General features: G+C 38.5%; 1 protein-coding gene across 1 annotated transcript; it reads left to right on the top strand.

The window, feature by feature from the left end:
• The first annotated feature begins 1,886 nt into the window (after positions 1-1,886).
• Positions 1,887-7,628, top strand: LOC134616637 (alpha-amylase). The gene is made up of 9 exons (XM_063461560.1): positions 1,887-2,054; positions 2,327-2,473; positions 2,742-2,939; positions 4,046-4,276; positions 4,571-4,704; positions 5,568-5,790; positions 5,873-5,994; positions 6,126-6,251; positions 7,439-7,628. The coding sequence occupies exons 1-9, from the start codon at positions 1,887-1,889 to the stop codon at positions 7,626-7,628; spliced, it is 1,539 nt and encodes a 512-aa protein (XP_063317630.1).
• Positions 7,629-13,095: the final 5,467 nt, after the last annotated feature.

Raw genomic sequence — 13,095 nt, 5'->3', positions numbered from 1 at the left:
CCTCCCTCCAAGACATCTACAGGAAGCGGTGCCTGAGGAAAGCGGGGAGGATCATCAAGGACTCCAGTCACCCCAGCCATAAACTGTTCAGACTACTACCATCAGGAAGGAGGTTCTGCAGCATCCGGTCCCGTACCAGCAGACTGAGAGACAGCTTTTTCCATCAGGCCATCAGACTGCTGAACACGTCATAGACACCTCACCCTCACTACTGGAACTTCAACATTATGCACTCCATACTGTATATAAATACCACTGTTTTGCACATACCAACCTCTGTATATTTTATATATCTTATTTTATTGTTTACTTTATTTCATTTGTAAAACATGTATATACATACTATATACACACCCAAACACACACACGTAGAAAAACATATTTAGTATACACATTCAGTAATGTATATACCTTTACATATTGTACATATATTTATTACTTTTTAGATTAGCCATTTTTATATTTTGCTTGTTTTACATTATTGTATTTTGCACAACTCTGTTGCTTGTGAAGCTCGCACACAAGAATTTCACTCACATGTACTGTACCAGTGTACCTGCACATGTGATGTGACAATAAAAGTGATTTGATTTGATTTGACAATGGTAAATCCAGGTGAAATCAAAATGATATTTTTAATACTAACATGATTATTGTTTTTGTCCATGAATTTAGAATTTGCTGTTTTAAAACAAAACTGAAAAAAATATCACACTAAAATCACATTATAAATTTTTGAATAAAATGCCAAATAGAAGTGCGGTGTGCCAGCTCACACTTGGGTATAAAAACGTGAATTCAGTGCACTGATTTTAGTCATTTTCATTTTAAACAAGTTGGTCACAGATTTCAAATATATTTGCATTGTCTGTGTTTAACTATGTGTGTGTATGTGTGTGTGTTTGTGTGTGTATATTGCAACTATTGAGTAAAATAATCTTTTGAAATTGAAATTACTCAGTAGTTGTGATATATATCCATCTTTTAAAATTAAATTTTTCTTAATGTTTTGAGAAATGCAAGGCACTCTTCTAATTTTCATAGTAAAATTCATTTTATATAAAAGGGGGTGTGAGCAAAATAGAAGCTGCTATTTTCCAGCTGAACACAGCTAAATCCGTCTATAAAACTGTCAAGGTCAGTGGCACAATTACGCCTGTTTACTTTTCCACTTTTTAAACTCAAAGTAAATAGTGCTCAGTGAGTAATTCACTTTCCACAAATAACTGCTATCACAACACACACACACACACGTACATGAAACATGTACAAAATAAAAACAATAACAATACAAGGTAAAGCAAAAGAAAAAGGGATTCTTTTGAGGCATGATTAAGTTTGTGCTGTGTGTGTGTGTGTGTGTGTGGGGGGGGGGGGGGGGGGGGGTGGTGGTGATGGATAGCCGCCTTGCCATAAGCAATGTTATCGTATGGCAAGACGGCCGTGAGTTTAAATCCAGCCTGGGCTCTCCAGCTTCCTCCCACAATCCAAAAACATAGGTAGGTAAACTGGCAGTTCTAAAATGACCATATGTGAATGTGATGTGACGTGTTCAGGGCATACCCTGCCCCTCACTCTATGACAGCCGGGACAGGTTCCAGCACCTCCTGTGACCCTGAATTAGATAAGTGGAAAAAAATGGGTGGATGGTTGGATATTATGTACACCCTTATGTTTGTGTTTCTAATCTTGCCTCAAGGATTTTCCCCCTTTTTGCTTGGTTTACAAAAGCATGAAACTGTGTTAAAAATGCACCTGTTTGGTTTCCACACCCAATGATATATGCCATTCTCTCATTGGTCCAGCAGAGGAAAAAGTGAGTATAAATACTTTGAATACACTGCGGCAGAGTGTGACTGTTTTTGGTTTTCTCATCGATCAAAAGCATGAAGTTGTTCATCTTGGTGGCTCTGTTCGGGCTTGGCTTGGCCCAGCACAACCCCCAATTTAAGAATGGAAGGACTTCCATCGTCCACCTGTTTGAGTGGCGTTGGGCTGACATTGCTCAAGAGTGTGAACGCTTCTTGGGTCCCAAAGGCTTTGGCGGAGTTCAGGTATGTATAGCTGAGTAGCTGAGCATTGAGGGAAACATTGGACAATCCTTTCTTTTCCTGTTTCATACACAGACACATGTGTGTGTTGTGGTTTTGTTGTGTGTTTGTGTGTGTTTACTATTTCTATTATTATCAAAACTATTATCAATATCATCAAACTATGCTTTTTACATTCTCATTGGAATTATGTCTAAACTATCTTTTTACTAATATTTTGACTCACTAGCACTGAGAATTTTTTTCACAAGTCCTGACTCCTTTGCGCTCCTCAGATCTCTCCTCCAAATGAACACATTCTGGTGAACAATCCCTTCAGGCCCTGGTGGCAGAGATACCAGCCAATCAGCTACAACCTCTGCTCAAGATCTGGCAGTGAGGCAGAACTGAAAGACATGATCACCCGCTGCAACAACGTTGGGGTAAACTAAATTACAGTTGGCATTTAATGTTAGGCATTGCATACTTCAGACTTCTTCATTTGACAGACGTCTGGACATGTGGAGCCTCGTACAGAACAACAAGCTAATACCAAATTCTATTTATGACACTTTTAGAACAACATTATAGAAACAGTACCTGGCGGGTTAGGATAAATTCATCAAAATCAGCAATTTAACAAATTAGTATGATTTGAAATGACCATGCAAAGAAAATGAATAAAACTGACCAAGTTATGTTAACTAACAGGTTAACATCTATGTGGATGCTGTTATCAACCACATGTGTGGATCTGGTGGCGGAGCAGGAACCCACTCTTCATGTGGAAGCTGGTTTGATGCTGGCAAAGAAGATTTCCCCAGTGTCCCATTTTCTTACTTGGACTTCAATGACAATAAGTGCAAGACTGGGAGTGGTGAAATTGAGAACTATGGTGATATATATCAGGTAAGAAATGTCACACAGACCAGTCAAAGTTTATTTTAAAAGTTTACTCTTTTAAACATTGACTTAAGCTCTTCATACTGATTTCTATTATTTTGACCTTTCTGGGTGTTTTACACCAAATTCCTTTTTTGACTGTTGGCAAAGTCTACCTACACAATCAGGAGAGGAGGAAGTAAATTATATACACTGATACATCTTAAGCTCTTGAAATTTTCGTATTTAACTTTTTTAGACAATGACGTAATTATGTTGTCTAGCAGTTACCTTTAACAGGCTAAAATGAACAATTTAGCATCTTCATTGTGTCAATAAAAACATGAATATTATAATTTATGATTATTATGATGGCATCACGTTGCTTGGCAATCACCTAACGCCTTACTAAAATAATAATAATTATATAAGAGAGTAGGACCTGATCATTGTACGGGATCCAAATTTTTCCAACCCTACATTTATTGTCTATGTAATTATATAAACAACAACCAATATCCCTCTTGTGTGACTTTTCACATGACCAGACCAAGGAAAACTATAGCATGATGATAAATAATGATACATTTTTAAAAATGTATTTGTAAGATAAGCCTTAAAATACACATACTGTTATGATAGCATTTTAATTTTAGTCATTACTGACGTTTCTTGTTTTTTTTTTAAAGGTGCTAAACAAAACCAGGAAGACTGAAGCTTTAGTTTATTAAACATGCCGTTTTGAAATAGCAAACCTTATTAAGATCAAGAAAATTGTGAAATTTTAAAGCATATATTTTATACTTGATTTTTCTATTACCAAATATTCTAATAATATAGTCTATACTTTCAGATGCTGAACACAACCAGAGCATATTCCTTCTTGTTCACTGAATTTCCTAATTTGAACTGAATTTTCAAAAACAGGCAAAGCTGAAAAAAAAAATCATCTTTAGTTAGAGAAGAGACATTTGTGTCTACCTTCTCATCTTTCTTGGAAACTTTTAGAATGACTACATTGATTCCACTAAACTTTCTAATTTAGAATACTATAAGTAGAAACGTATCAATTCCAGCACAGTGTACGTCTTGCTTCTTAGCTCCACAATCTGAATAAATATTAACTGCTCTAGGTACGTGACTGCCGTCTGGTGGGTCTGCTGGATCTTGCCCTGGAGAAAGACTATGTTAGGGGCAAAGTGGCCGAGTACATGAACAAGCTGATTAACATGGGTGTGGCTGGATTCAGAGTGGATGCCTGCAAGCACATGTGGCCTGGTGATCTGAGTGCTGTCTATGGTCGTCTGAACAACCTTAACACCCAGTGGTTCTCCGGTGGCTCCAGACCTTTCATCTATCAGGAGGTCAGTGTTTCTGGACAAACTGTATCTAGAGCAGCCATCAAACAGGATGGAAGAGAAGCATTTACAAATACAAACATTCAAGGAGAATACGTGAACATTAAAGTAACTACTATTTGGCAAGAAAACAAAAGCACATAATGGTATACAAAATTGAAGATTATGGTAGTAACAGAAAGAAACAGAAACAAAGTGATTTTATTTATTTAAACCCATTCTAATTTACAGATTATGGATGGTATACATTTTGAACTGAATCAGCTTTCTGGGGTATGAATTTTGCTCTTTTCACTCTAGGTTATTGATCTGGGAGGTGAGCCCATTACAGCTAATGAGTACGTCAGCCTTGGAAGAGTGACTGAGTTTAAATATGGCGCCAATCTGGGAGAGGTCTTCAGAAAGTGGAACAACCAGAAGCTTTCCTACACTAAGTATGTGTTGTTTCTACTAGTGTATCTAAGGAAAATATTACACAATTTAATAGACAAGATTTTTCTTTTCTTTTTTTAGATATAACAGAGATATGTCATTGTTAGCTATGCTCTTTGTAAAGGAAAAACAAACTGATAAAAACTACTATAAAGGTGCAGGGGCCGACCAATTGGTTGCATTTTAAGTTAAGTTAAAGTCAAATTCACATCCATCATATGTTGACTTTTTCAGAAGCAGAATTTTACGGGAGGGAAATTTTGCTTTACCATGTGCAGGATACATCCATTTCAAGTATCAATGGACTTTCAGTTAATGTCAGACCATAACCCATCAGCTAGCTGGCTTGCCGATGAACCCAGTGAAGCCATGTAGTGAATCATGGCCATAAATATCAATAAATACTTGTTATATTAATCGTTGACACTCACCCCAACACCACCTTTTACTTTCTTTTTTGCTTAACCTTCATTACTTTTTCCCCACATGTCTTTTTCTTTCTGAAGTGCACAAGTCCATTGGACAATGATCTATCTAATTCCTAGTTGAATTCTTTTCTTCTTATCAGATTAGAATGCTTGGCACGTCTTTTTCACTTCTTTTGTTGTTTGATCCTCCATGGCTGCTCTTAATCGAATGTAGCAAATTATCAAGATACTACATGTTGCTTTGCAATAGCACTGCAAATTATTAAGATACTATATGTTGCTTTGCAATAGCACTGCATAAATTAGGCTTAAGTGTAGTTAGAGCAACCAGTGCAAACTCTATCTTAAGTACTGGTCTGAACAAAGACTTAGTAAAGATCAGCTCTAATAAAAATAAATAAATAAAATACATTTCTTTTTTTTTTTGCTGTATTTAGGAACTGGGGAGAAGGATGGGGTTTCATGGCTAACGGGAATGCTCTCGTCTTCACTGACAACCATGATAACCAAAGAGGCCATGGTGCTGGCGGTGCATCCATCCTTACATTCTGGGACCCCAGGCTCTACAAGATGGCTGTTGCTTACATGCTTGCCCACCCTTACGGTGTAACCAGGGTCATGTCTAGCTATCGGTGGGACCGCAACATTGTAAACGGACAAGTATGTTCACAAGTATAATGCAATATTTAGTGTGTATTAGACACTCTTTTGTTGAATCCGTTCATTAATGCTTGTATTATAGGATCAGAATGACTGGATTGGACCCCCCAGCAATGGTGATGGGTCAACCAAGCCTGTTACTATCAACTCTGACCAGACCTGTGGGAATGGATGGGTTTGTGAGCATAGATGGCGTCAGATCACGTAAGTCCACAGAAATCAGGAGAAAGCACACTGACCTTATGCAAATTCACATTGTTCTGCTTTTTCAGCTAGACCATCAAAACTGTAGACATCATGTATTATGATTGTAATTTGCCCTTTCTCCTATCTAGTAACATGGTCACTTTCCGTAATGTGGTCAATGGACAGCCTCACTCCAACTGGTGGGACAACCAGGGCAACCAGGTTGCCTTTGGCCGTGGTAATCGTGGTTTCATCATTTTTAACAATGAGGACTGGTAAGGATTATGTTCTCGTTGTTTGTGTGTGACAGCTTCCTGATACTTCATTTTAAATTAAAACAAATGATTTCACCATTAAAATAAAACATTTGCTTAAATGTTTGAGAAAGAGACTGCTTGGGCACATATCAAAATAGAGCTAATATGACCATAATTTACCAAAAACATTTACAATTTCTACATTACATTTATTGTAATTAAAAAAAGCTTAGTTAAAAAATGTCTATAGTTTTTCAAGCCTTTATTTCTTTCATTAAAAATGGAATTCTGTTTAATAAAGAGCACTATTAATTGTATATAAAAATAAATAAAAACTACTACAACAACTACTACAACAATAATAATTAGTATTATTAACGTGGGTGCACATAAGTGGTCCGCATGTGCGCATTTGCTGTCAAAATAAAAGACGCGTACCAGATAAGAAGTTGCAACGCGCGTTTGCGTACATAAGATTTTCTGGAGGAGGACAGACATTTGTTTAGAACTCTTAAAGATGTCGAAGAAGCAAGCTCCTTTAATTAGTTTGGTGTTCCTCCACTTCCAAAAAAATGTCAGAAGGAGTCCGAACTGCAAAAGAAGCGCGCATTCTCGGAAAAGTGGTTGCAGGAGGTGAGCTGGCTTCAAACAAATGATGAACGCACAGAGATGTGGTGCAGAATATGCCGTGAAAATCCCACTCTAGCAGACAAAAACAGTGCCTTTTATATGTACGCAAACGCACGTTGCAACTTCTTATCTGGTGCGAGTCTTTTATTTTGACAGCGAATGCGCACCTGCGGACAACTTATGTGCACCCCTGATTATTATATAATTATTACTTATTATATAATTATTTTTATAGGATCTATATAATTATCATATAATCCACAAAAGACATCTGGAAATGAAATGTCTACAAAGTACACTTTTGCTGTTACTCCAAACAAGCACTGTATTATTTTGGTAACAGATTGGACTGCTGAGTCAGTAAAAGTCAGAAATGAAAGAAAGAAAGAAAAATGAACTGCATCCCTTTTTATTTATTTATTTATTACCAGATATGTAATGCCTTCCTTTGCCCAAGTGGTATTATATTGCTTTACATTTTTTTTATTGTCTTGAAAGCAGAATAAATACGAGAGGGCAATGGAGTTGGAGGGCAATGACTTTAACACTGGGTTGATCTTTATTTTCCATTTCAGGGACCTGAACGTCACCCTGAACACAGGCTTGCCTGGTGGCACCTACTGTGACGTCATCTCTGGTCAGAAACAAGGAAGCAGCTGCACTGGGAAGCAGGTCAGTGTTGGTGGTGATGGCCGTGCCACCTTCTCGATCAGTGGCAAAGATGAGGACCCCTTCATCGCTATCCATGCAGATTCTAAGCTGTAAATCCAGGAATTATGACTTCAAATGAATCTTTAAAATTCAAATAAAGCTGATTTTAAAAACTGAAGATGTTCTTTGTCATTTTTGACATAATATTTTGTTTATATTTAAATAATAGACTGACATGTAAATATGTTCATGAATATGTTCATTTATAATAAATACTCTTCAGGGTGTGAAATGAAAACCCACTCATAATATTTAGTCACAATGTATTAAAAAAAATACATGTCATAATAATGGTGGTCCTAAGATAAAGTAATGACACATTTTTCATTTTTTCTTTCCCTGGTGGGTGGGATGGGCTCAGAAAAGAATTAAAGGGTAAGCTGCAGTACTTCACTCACATGTCATATTTATTATGGGGGGGAATTATATCCATTGAGTACAGTAACATAGACAATGCTACACCCTGAAAAGGGGATAAATCAATCAATCTCAGACACAATGCTTCTGTCATGGTCCGTGGGAGTACCTGGAGGGGGTTTCCTTCTGTGGCTGCTGAGCCATCCCTTTGGGGCAGGGACTTCAGTGCTTCAACTGAGCCTCAGCTGCGAGCAATCAGCGGGAGACCTACTTCAGCTGACTCAACCGGCTCCTCCTCGCCAGTTTGTTCTACTCTTCTCGGTGGTAAATGACGTTTGCCTTCGTGGTTTTCCTTGTGTGATTTATCTCTTGGAGTAATTTCTGTCTTCCCTTCATTCAGCGGAGTTTCAACCCTGGCTTCACCTTACTGGGACAGTCCCTGTCTCCCAGCCTGCTCGCCTGCCTGCCCTCTATCCCCCATGCTTCAGCTTGAGACCCTTCAGACGCTTTCCACGGACCTCTCTCCCCTCCCCTCAGTGATACTAACCCGGACTGGCACAGTAAGGCGAAGTATTCTCCAGTTTTTAGTTATCAAGCTCCAGTTTTCTCTTCCGATTATAACTACCTCTCCCTCTGTTACAGAATATTCCCTCGGCTCTCTGACCTCTTCCTCGTTCCTGCAACTAGCCTTATTGGGTCCCCCTTGTCACTTTAGGTCACTTTTTCAAATAAATATCACTGTAAGCATTCCTCGCCCGTGTTTGTCTGCATTTTTGGGTCCACTTTCCTGGGCGAACCTGTTGGTTCATGACAGCTTCTCATTCAGCAGCTTCACTGCAAATTATGTAGAAATATAGACATACAAATTTATTAAACATTAACAACACTGCACATTCTCTGGTAGTTCTAAGGGAACATCTCAAGACAATTTTCTTTCCTCTCTTTTCACTTACGGGTGAGTAAAGAATATTCACTATTTACAGTGTTGCTAGTACATTTTGGCTTTTCCTCCTTTACAGATGACATTAAACGTATCATTAATTCAATTCAATTCAATTCAATTTTATTTATATAGCGCCAAATCACAACAACAGTCACCTCAAGGCGCTTTATATTGTACAGTAGATCGTACAATAATAGATACAGAGAAAAACCCAACAATCATGTAACCCCCTATGAGCAAGCACTTTGGCGACAGTGGGAAGGAAAAACTCCCTTTTAACAGGAAGAAACCTCCGGCAGAACCAGACTCAGGGAGGGGCGGCCATCTGCTGCGACCGGTTGGGGTGAGAGAAGGAAAACAGGATAAAGACATGCTGTGGAAGAGAGACAGGGATTAATAACAGATATGATCAAATGCAGAGAGGTCTATTAACACATAGCGAATGAGAAAGGTGACTGGAAAGGAAAAACTCAATGCATCATGGGAATCCCCCGGCAGCCTAAGTCTATTGCAGCATAACTAAGGGAGGATTCAGGGTCACCTGGTCCAGCCCTAACTATATGCTTTAGCGAAGAGCTCTAATAGGGTGATATGGTACTACAAGGTCATTAAGATCAGATGGGGCCTGATTATTTAAGACCTTGTATGTGAGGAGCAGGATTTTGAATTCAATTTTGGATTTAACAGGGAGCCAATGAAGGGAAGCCAATACAGGAGAAATATGCTCTCTCTTTCTAGTCCCTGTCAGTACTCTTGCTGCAGCATTTTGGATTAACTGAAGGCTTTTCAGGGAGTTTTTAGGACATCCTGATAATAATGAATTACAGTAGTCCAGCCTGGAAGTAATAAATGCATGAAGTAGTTTTTCAGCATCACTCTGAGACAGGATATTTCTAATTTTAGAGATGTTGCGCAAATGGAAGAAAGCAGTCTTACATATTTGTTTAATATGTGCATTGAAGGACATGTCTTGGTCAAAAATGACTCCAAGGTTCCTCACAGTGTTACTGGAGGCCAAGGTAATACCATCTAGAGTAAGAATCTGGTTAGATACCATATTTCTAAGATTTTCAGGGCCGAGTACAATAACCTCAGTTTTATCTGAATTAAGAAGCAGAAAGTTAGCGGCCATCCAGGTCTTTATGTCTTTAAGACATTCCTGCAGTTTAACTAATTGGTGTGTGTTATCTGGCTTCCTGGATAGATAGAGCTGGGTGTCATCTGCATAGCAGTGAAAATGTATGCTATGTCTTCTAATGATACTGCCTAAGGGAAGCATGTATAATGTAAACAGAATTGGTCCTAGCACTGTACCCTGTGGAACACCATAATTGACCTTAGTGTGTGAAGAGGACTCTCCATTTAAATGCACTAATTGGAGTCTATTAGATAGATATGATACAAACCACTACAGCGCAGTACCTGAAATGCCTACAGCGTGCTCTAATCGCCCTAATAGAATATTATGGTCAACAGTATCGAACGCTGCACTAAGGTCTAGCAGTACAAGCACAGAGATGAGTCCACTGTCAGAGGCCATAAAAAGATCATTTGTAACCTTCACTAAAGCTGTTTCTGTGCTGTGATGAGCTCTGAAACCTGACTGAAACTCTTCAAATAAGCCATTCCTCTGCAGATGATCTGTTAGCTGTTTGACAACTACTCTTTCAAGGATTTTTGATATGAAAGGAAGGTTGGAGATTGGCCTATAATTAGCTAAGACAGCTGGGTCTAGAGATGGCTTTTTAAGTAAAGGTTTAACTACAGCCAGCTTGAAGGCCTGTGGTACATAGCCAATTATTAGAGATAGGTTGATCATATTTAAGATTGAAGCATTAATTAACGGCAGGACTTCTTTGAGCAGTTTTGTAGGAATGGGGTCTAAAAGACACATTGATGGTTTGGAGGAAGTAATTATTGAAGTTAACTCAGAAAGATCAATTGGAGAAAAAGAGTCTAAATGAATATCAATGGTACTAAAAGTAGCTGTAGATAATATTACATCTGTGGGATGATTATTGGTAATTTTTTCTTTAATGATTAAAATTTTATTTGTGAAGAAGTTCATGAAGTCATTACTAGTTAACGTTAAAGGGATTGTTGGCTCAAAATATGCTACATTTGTTACAAGTATCATTACTGCTAAAGGAGGCCAAGGAGTAACTAAACATCTGACACAATGAGCAGGAAAGTGCAGGAGGGACAGGTAGGGTTGCCAACTCCCTGAAAAATAAATAAGGGACACCTCGTGGCCAGGGCCGGGCAACCCAGTTGTCTTCACCCTTCCCAGTGTGGTGAATTTTGTAGCTCTTTTTTTTTGTGTGTGAAATTATTTTTTTAACCATTTGACTTGAATTTGATTTAAGTAGATGCATATTCTTTGTGATATGACCATATGGGAAACAAATGATCATTTAGCCATTTATTTTTAGCTCAAAATGACAACATTAACACAATAAAACAGGTCTCTTTCTTAAACAGAAGCCTGTCATGCTTAACTTTTGAGAATATAAGTAAATCTTTCTTTAAAAGAACTCTGTCCTGCTTAACTTAAAATTATACAAATTAATAGAAAACAATAGAACGAAAAACATTCTTGTAACAGTGCACATATAGTGCTTTTAGTACAATTGGCTTCAGTTGAGGTATTATTTCAGCTTTTCTAATGCTAATCAGCTGCTGCCGTTTGTAAACCCGCTTGTTCCCATGATTACGCATCATAACTCATCATCATTATTCATCTGTGTATTACTTTTATGTATTAGTCATCTATTTGTTGTAATCATCTATCCTTGCAGTTGTTTATTACACAAAATAACTTATATTATCACACTTCTGGCCACATAGCGCTGATATTCACTGCACATGCCCATATTAACCTTAACCAGAGGGTTTAAAAAAAACAAACCAGTGTTTACATACCATATCTGCTTCTGCTGTGGCCTGGTGGACAAAAAATTGGTTAAGGGTTCCCCGAGCTTTCATGCCCCTCATGTTCTTCATGTGCCCACCATTAGAAGCATGCCTATGGAAAAAGTGCGCCGGCACACAGTGCAGTGCGCTTTATAGGTGTTATCGTGCACTTTTCCAGCCAGGTGTTTTCCTTTTCCCATTCCTCCCTGTACTTTTGCAGCCTTTTTTTTTCTTTCTCTGAGGGGAACAAACATTGCTGGTCTAATGCTGGGCTTACACTGTGCGATTTTTGGCCCATTTTGAGCCGATTTTTGAGTCGTGCGACAGATTTGGTGATCGGCCTGATTTTGGCCATCATCGTGCATCGTGTAGTATACGTGGGGTAATGAGAAGCGATTAACACCTCACGACCAGCTCCCGATCATCAATCGCTCGTGAGGGTGTCACCGCAGCCACTCACACTGCTCACGCGCAAACACGTAAACGTCGGTGAAAAAGACGGAGCAGCACGGCTGTGCAGCGTGTGATCTGGACACAAGCGATGGAGGCACAACTTGTAAAACTTTGGAAAGCTCATCCAAGCCTTTTCGATGTGGCCTCACAAAATTATCAGGACCATAACAACCGTGAAAATAGTTGGATTTACATTGCTGCTCAATCACAGCTGCCTGATCAATACTTTTCATTAGCAATTTAGCAAAGTTGATGGTGGTGGTGTGCGTGTCTGTGTGAGTGAAAGACACAGAGGGAGAGTGAGCGACAGATTTTTTTTTTTTTTTTTGTCTGTCCCATTTGGTTCTTTAGCCGTCAGAATTGTTGTCTGAAGACCAACAAGGATACCAAATGGATTTATTTTGCCAAATGGATCATCATGGCATTGCCGTATTGGTCCATTTGATCAACTTTTGTTGTTATTATTTATTTTATTTTCAGTAGTTACAGATGAGACAGACATGATTGGGGGATAGGAAAGGGAGAAAGAAAGAGAGGAAGGAAAAGAAAAACAGAAGGGAAGAGGGACAGTGAGAAAGGGCACTTACAAAGACAAAGAGAAAAAAAAAATCTCCTGGATCACCTGTTGAGAGAAAAAGAATAGAAAACAAGCAAAAAAAAAACAAAGCAACATACTAAACACAACACCATCATGTTAATCTAGCTAAGTGTAAACAGCAATAAATACTAAATATTGAATGTTGTTGTGCAGCACAGACAGCGCACAATGTGCTTTGAAGTAGCAGCTAAGAAAGGTGTAGTTTATGTCTACGAACAGTGAACACCCATGTGCACACCCGTGTGGATCAGCGCGCT

The sequence above is a fragment of the Pelmatolapia mariae genome, linkage group LG18 (genome assembly GCF_036321145.2).
Source record: "Pelmatolapia mariae isolate MD_Pm_ZW linkage group LG18, Pm_UMD_F_2, whole genome shotgun sequence".
Classification (NCBI taxonomy): domain Eukaryota; kingdom Metazoa; phylum Chordata; class Actinopteri; order Cichliformes; family Cichlidae; genus Pelmatolapia; species Pelmatolapia mariae.
The sequence above is the reverse complement of the archived record's forward strand: the minus strand, read 5'-3'. Positions and strand labels throughout refer to the sequence as shown.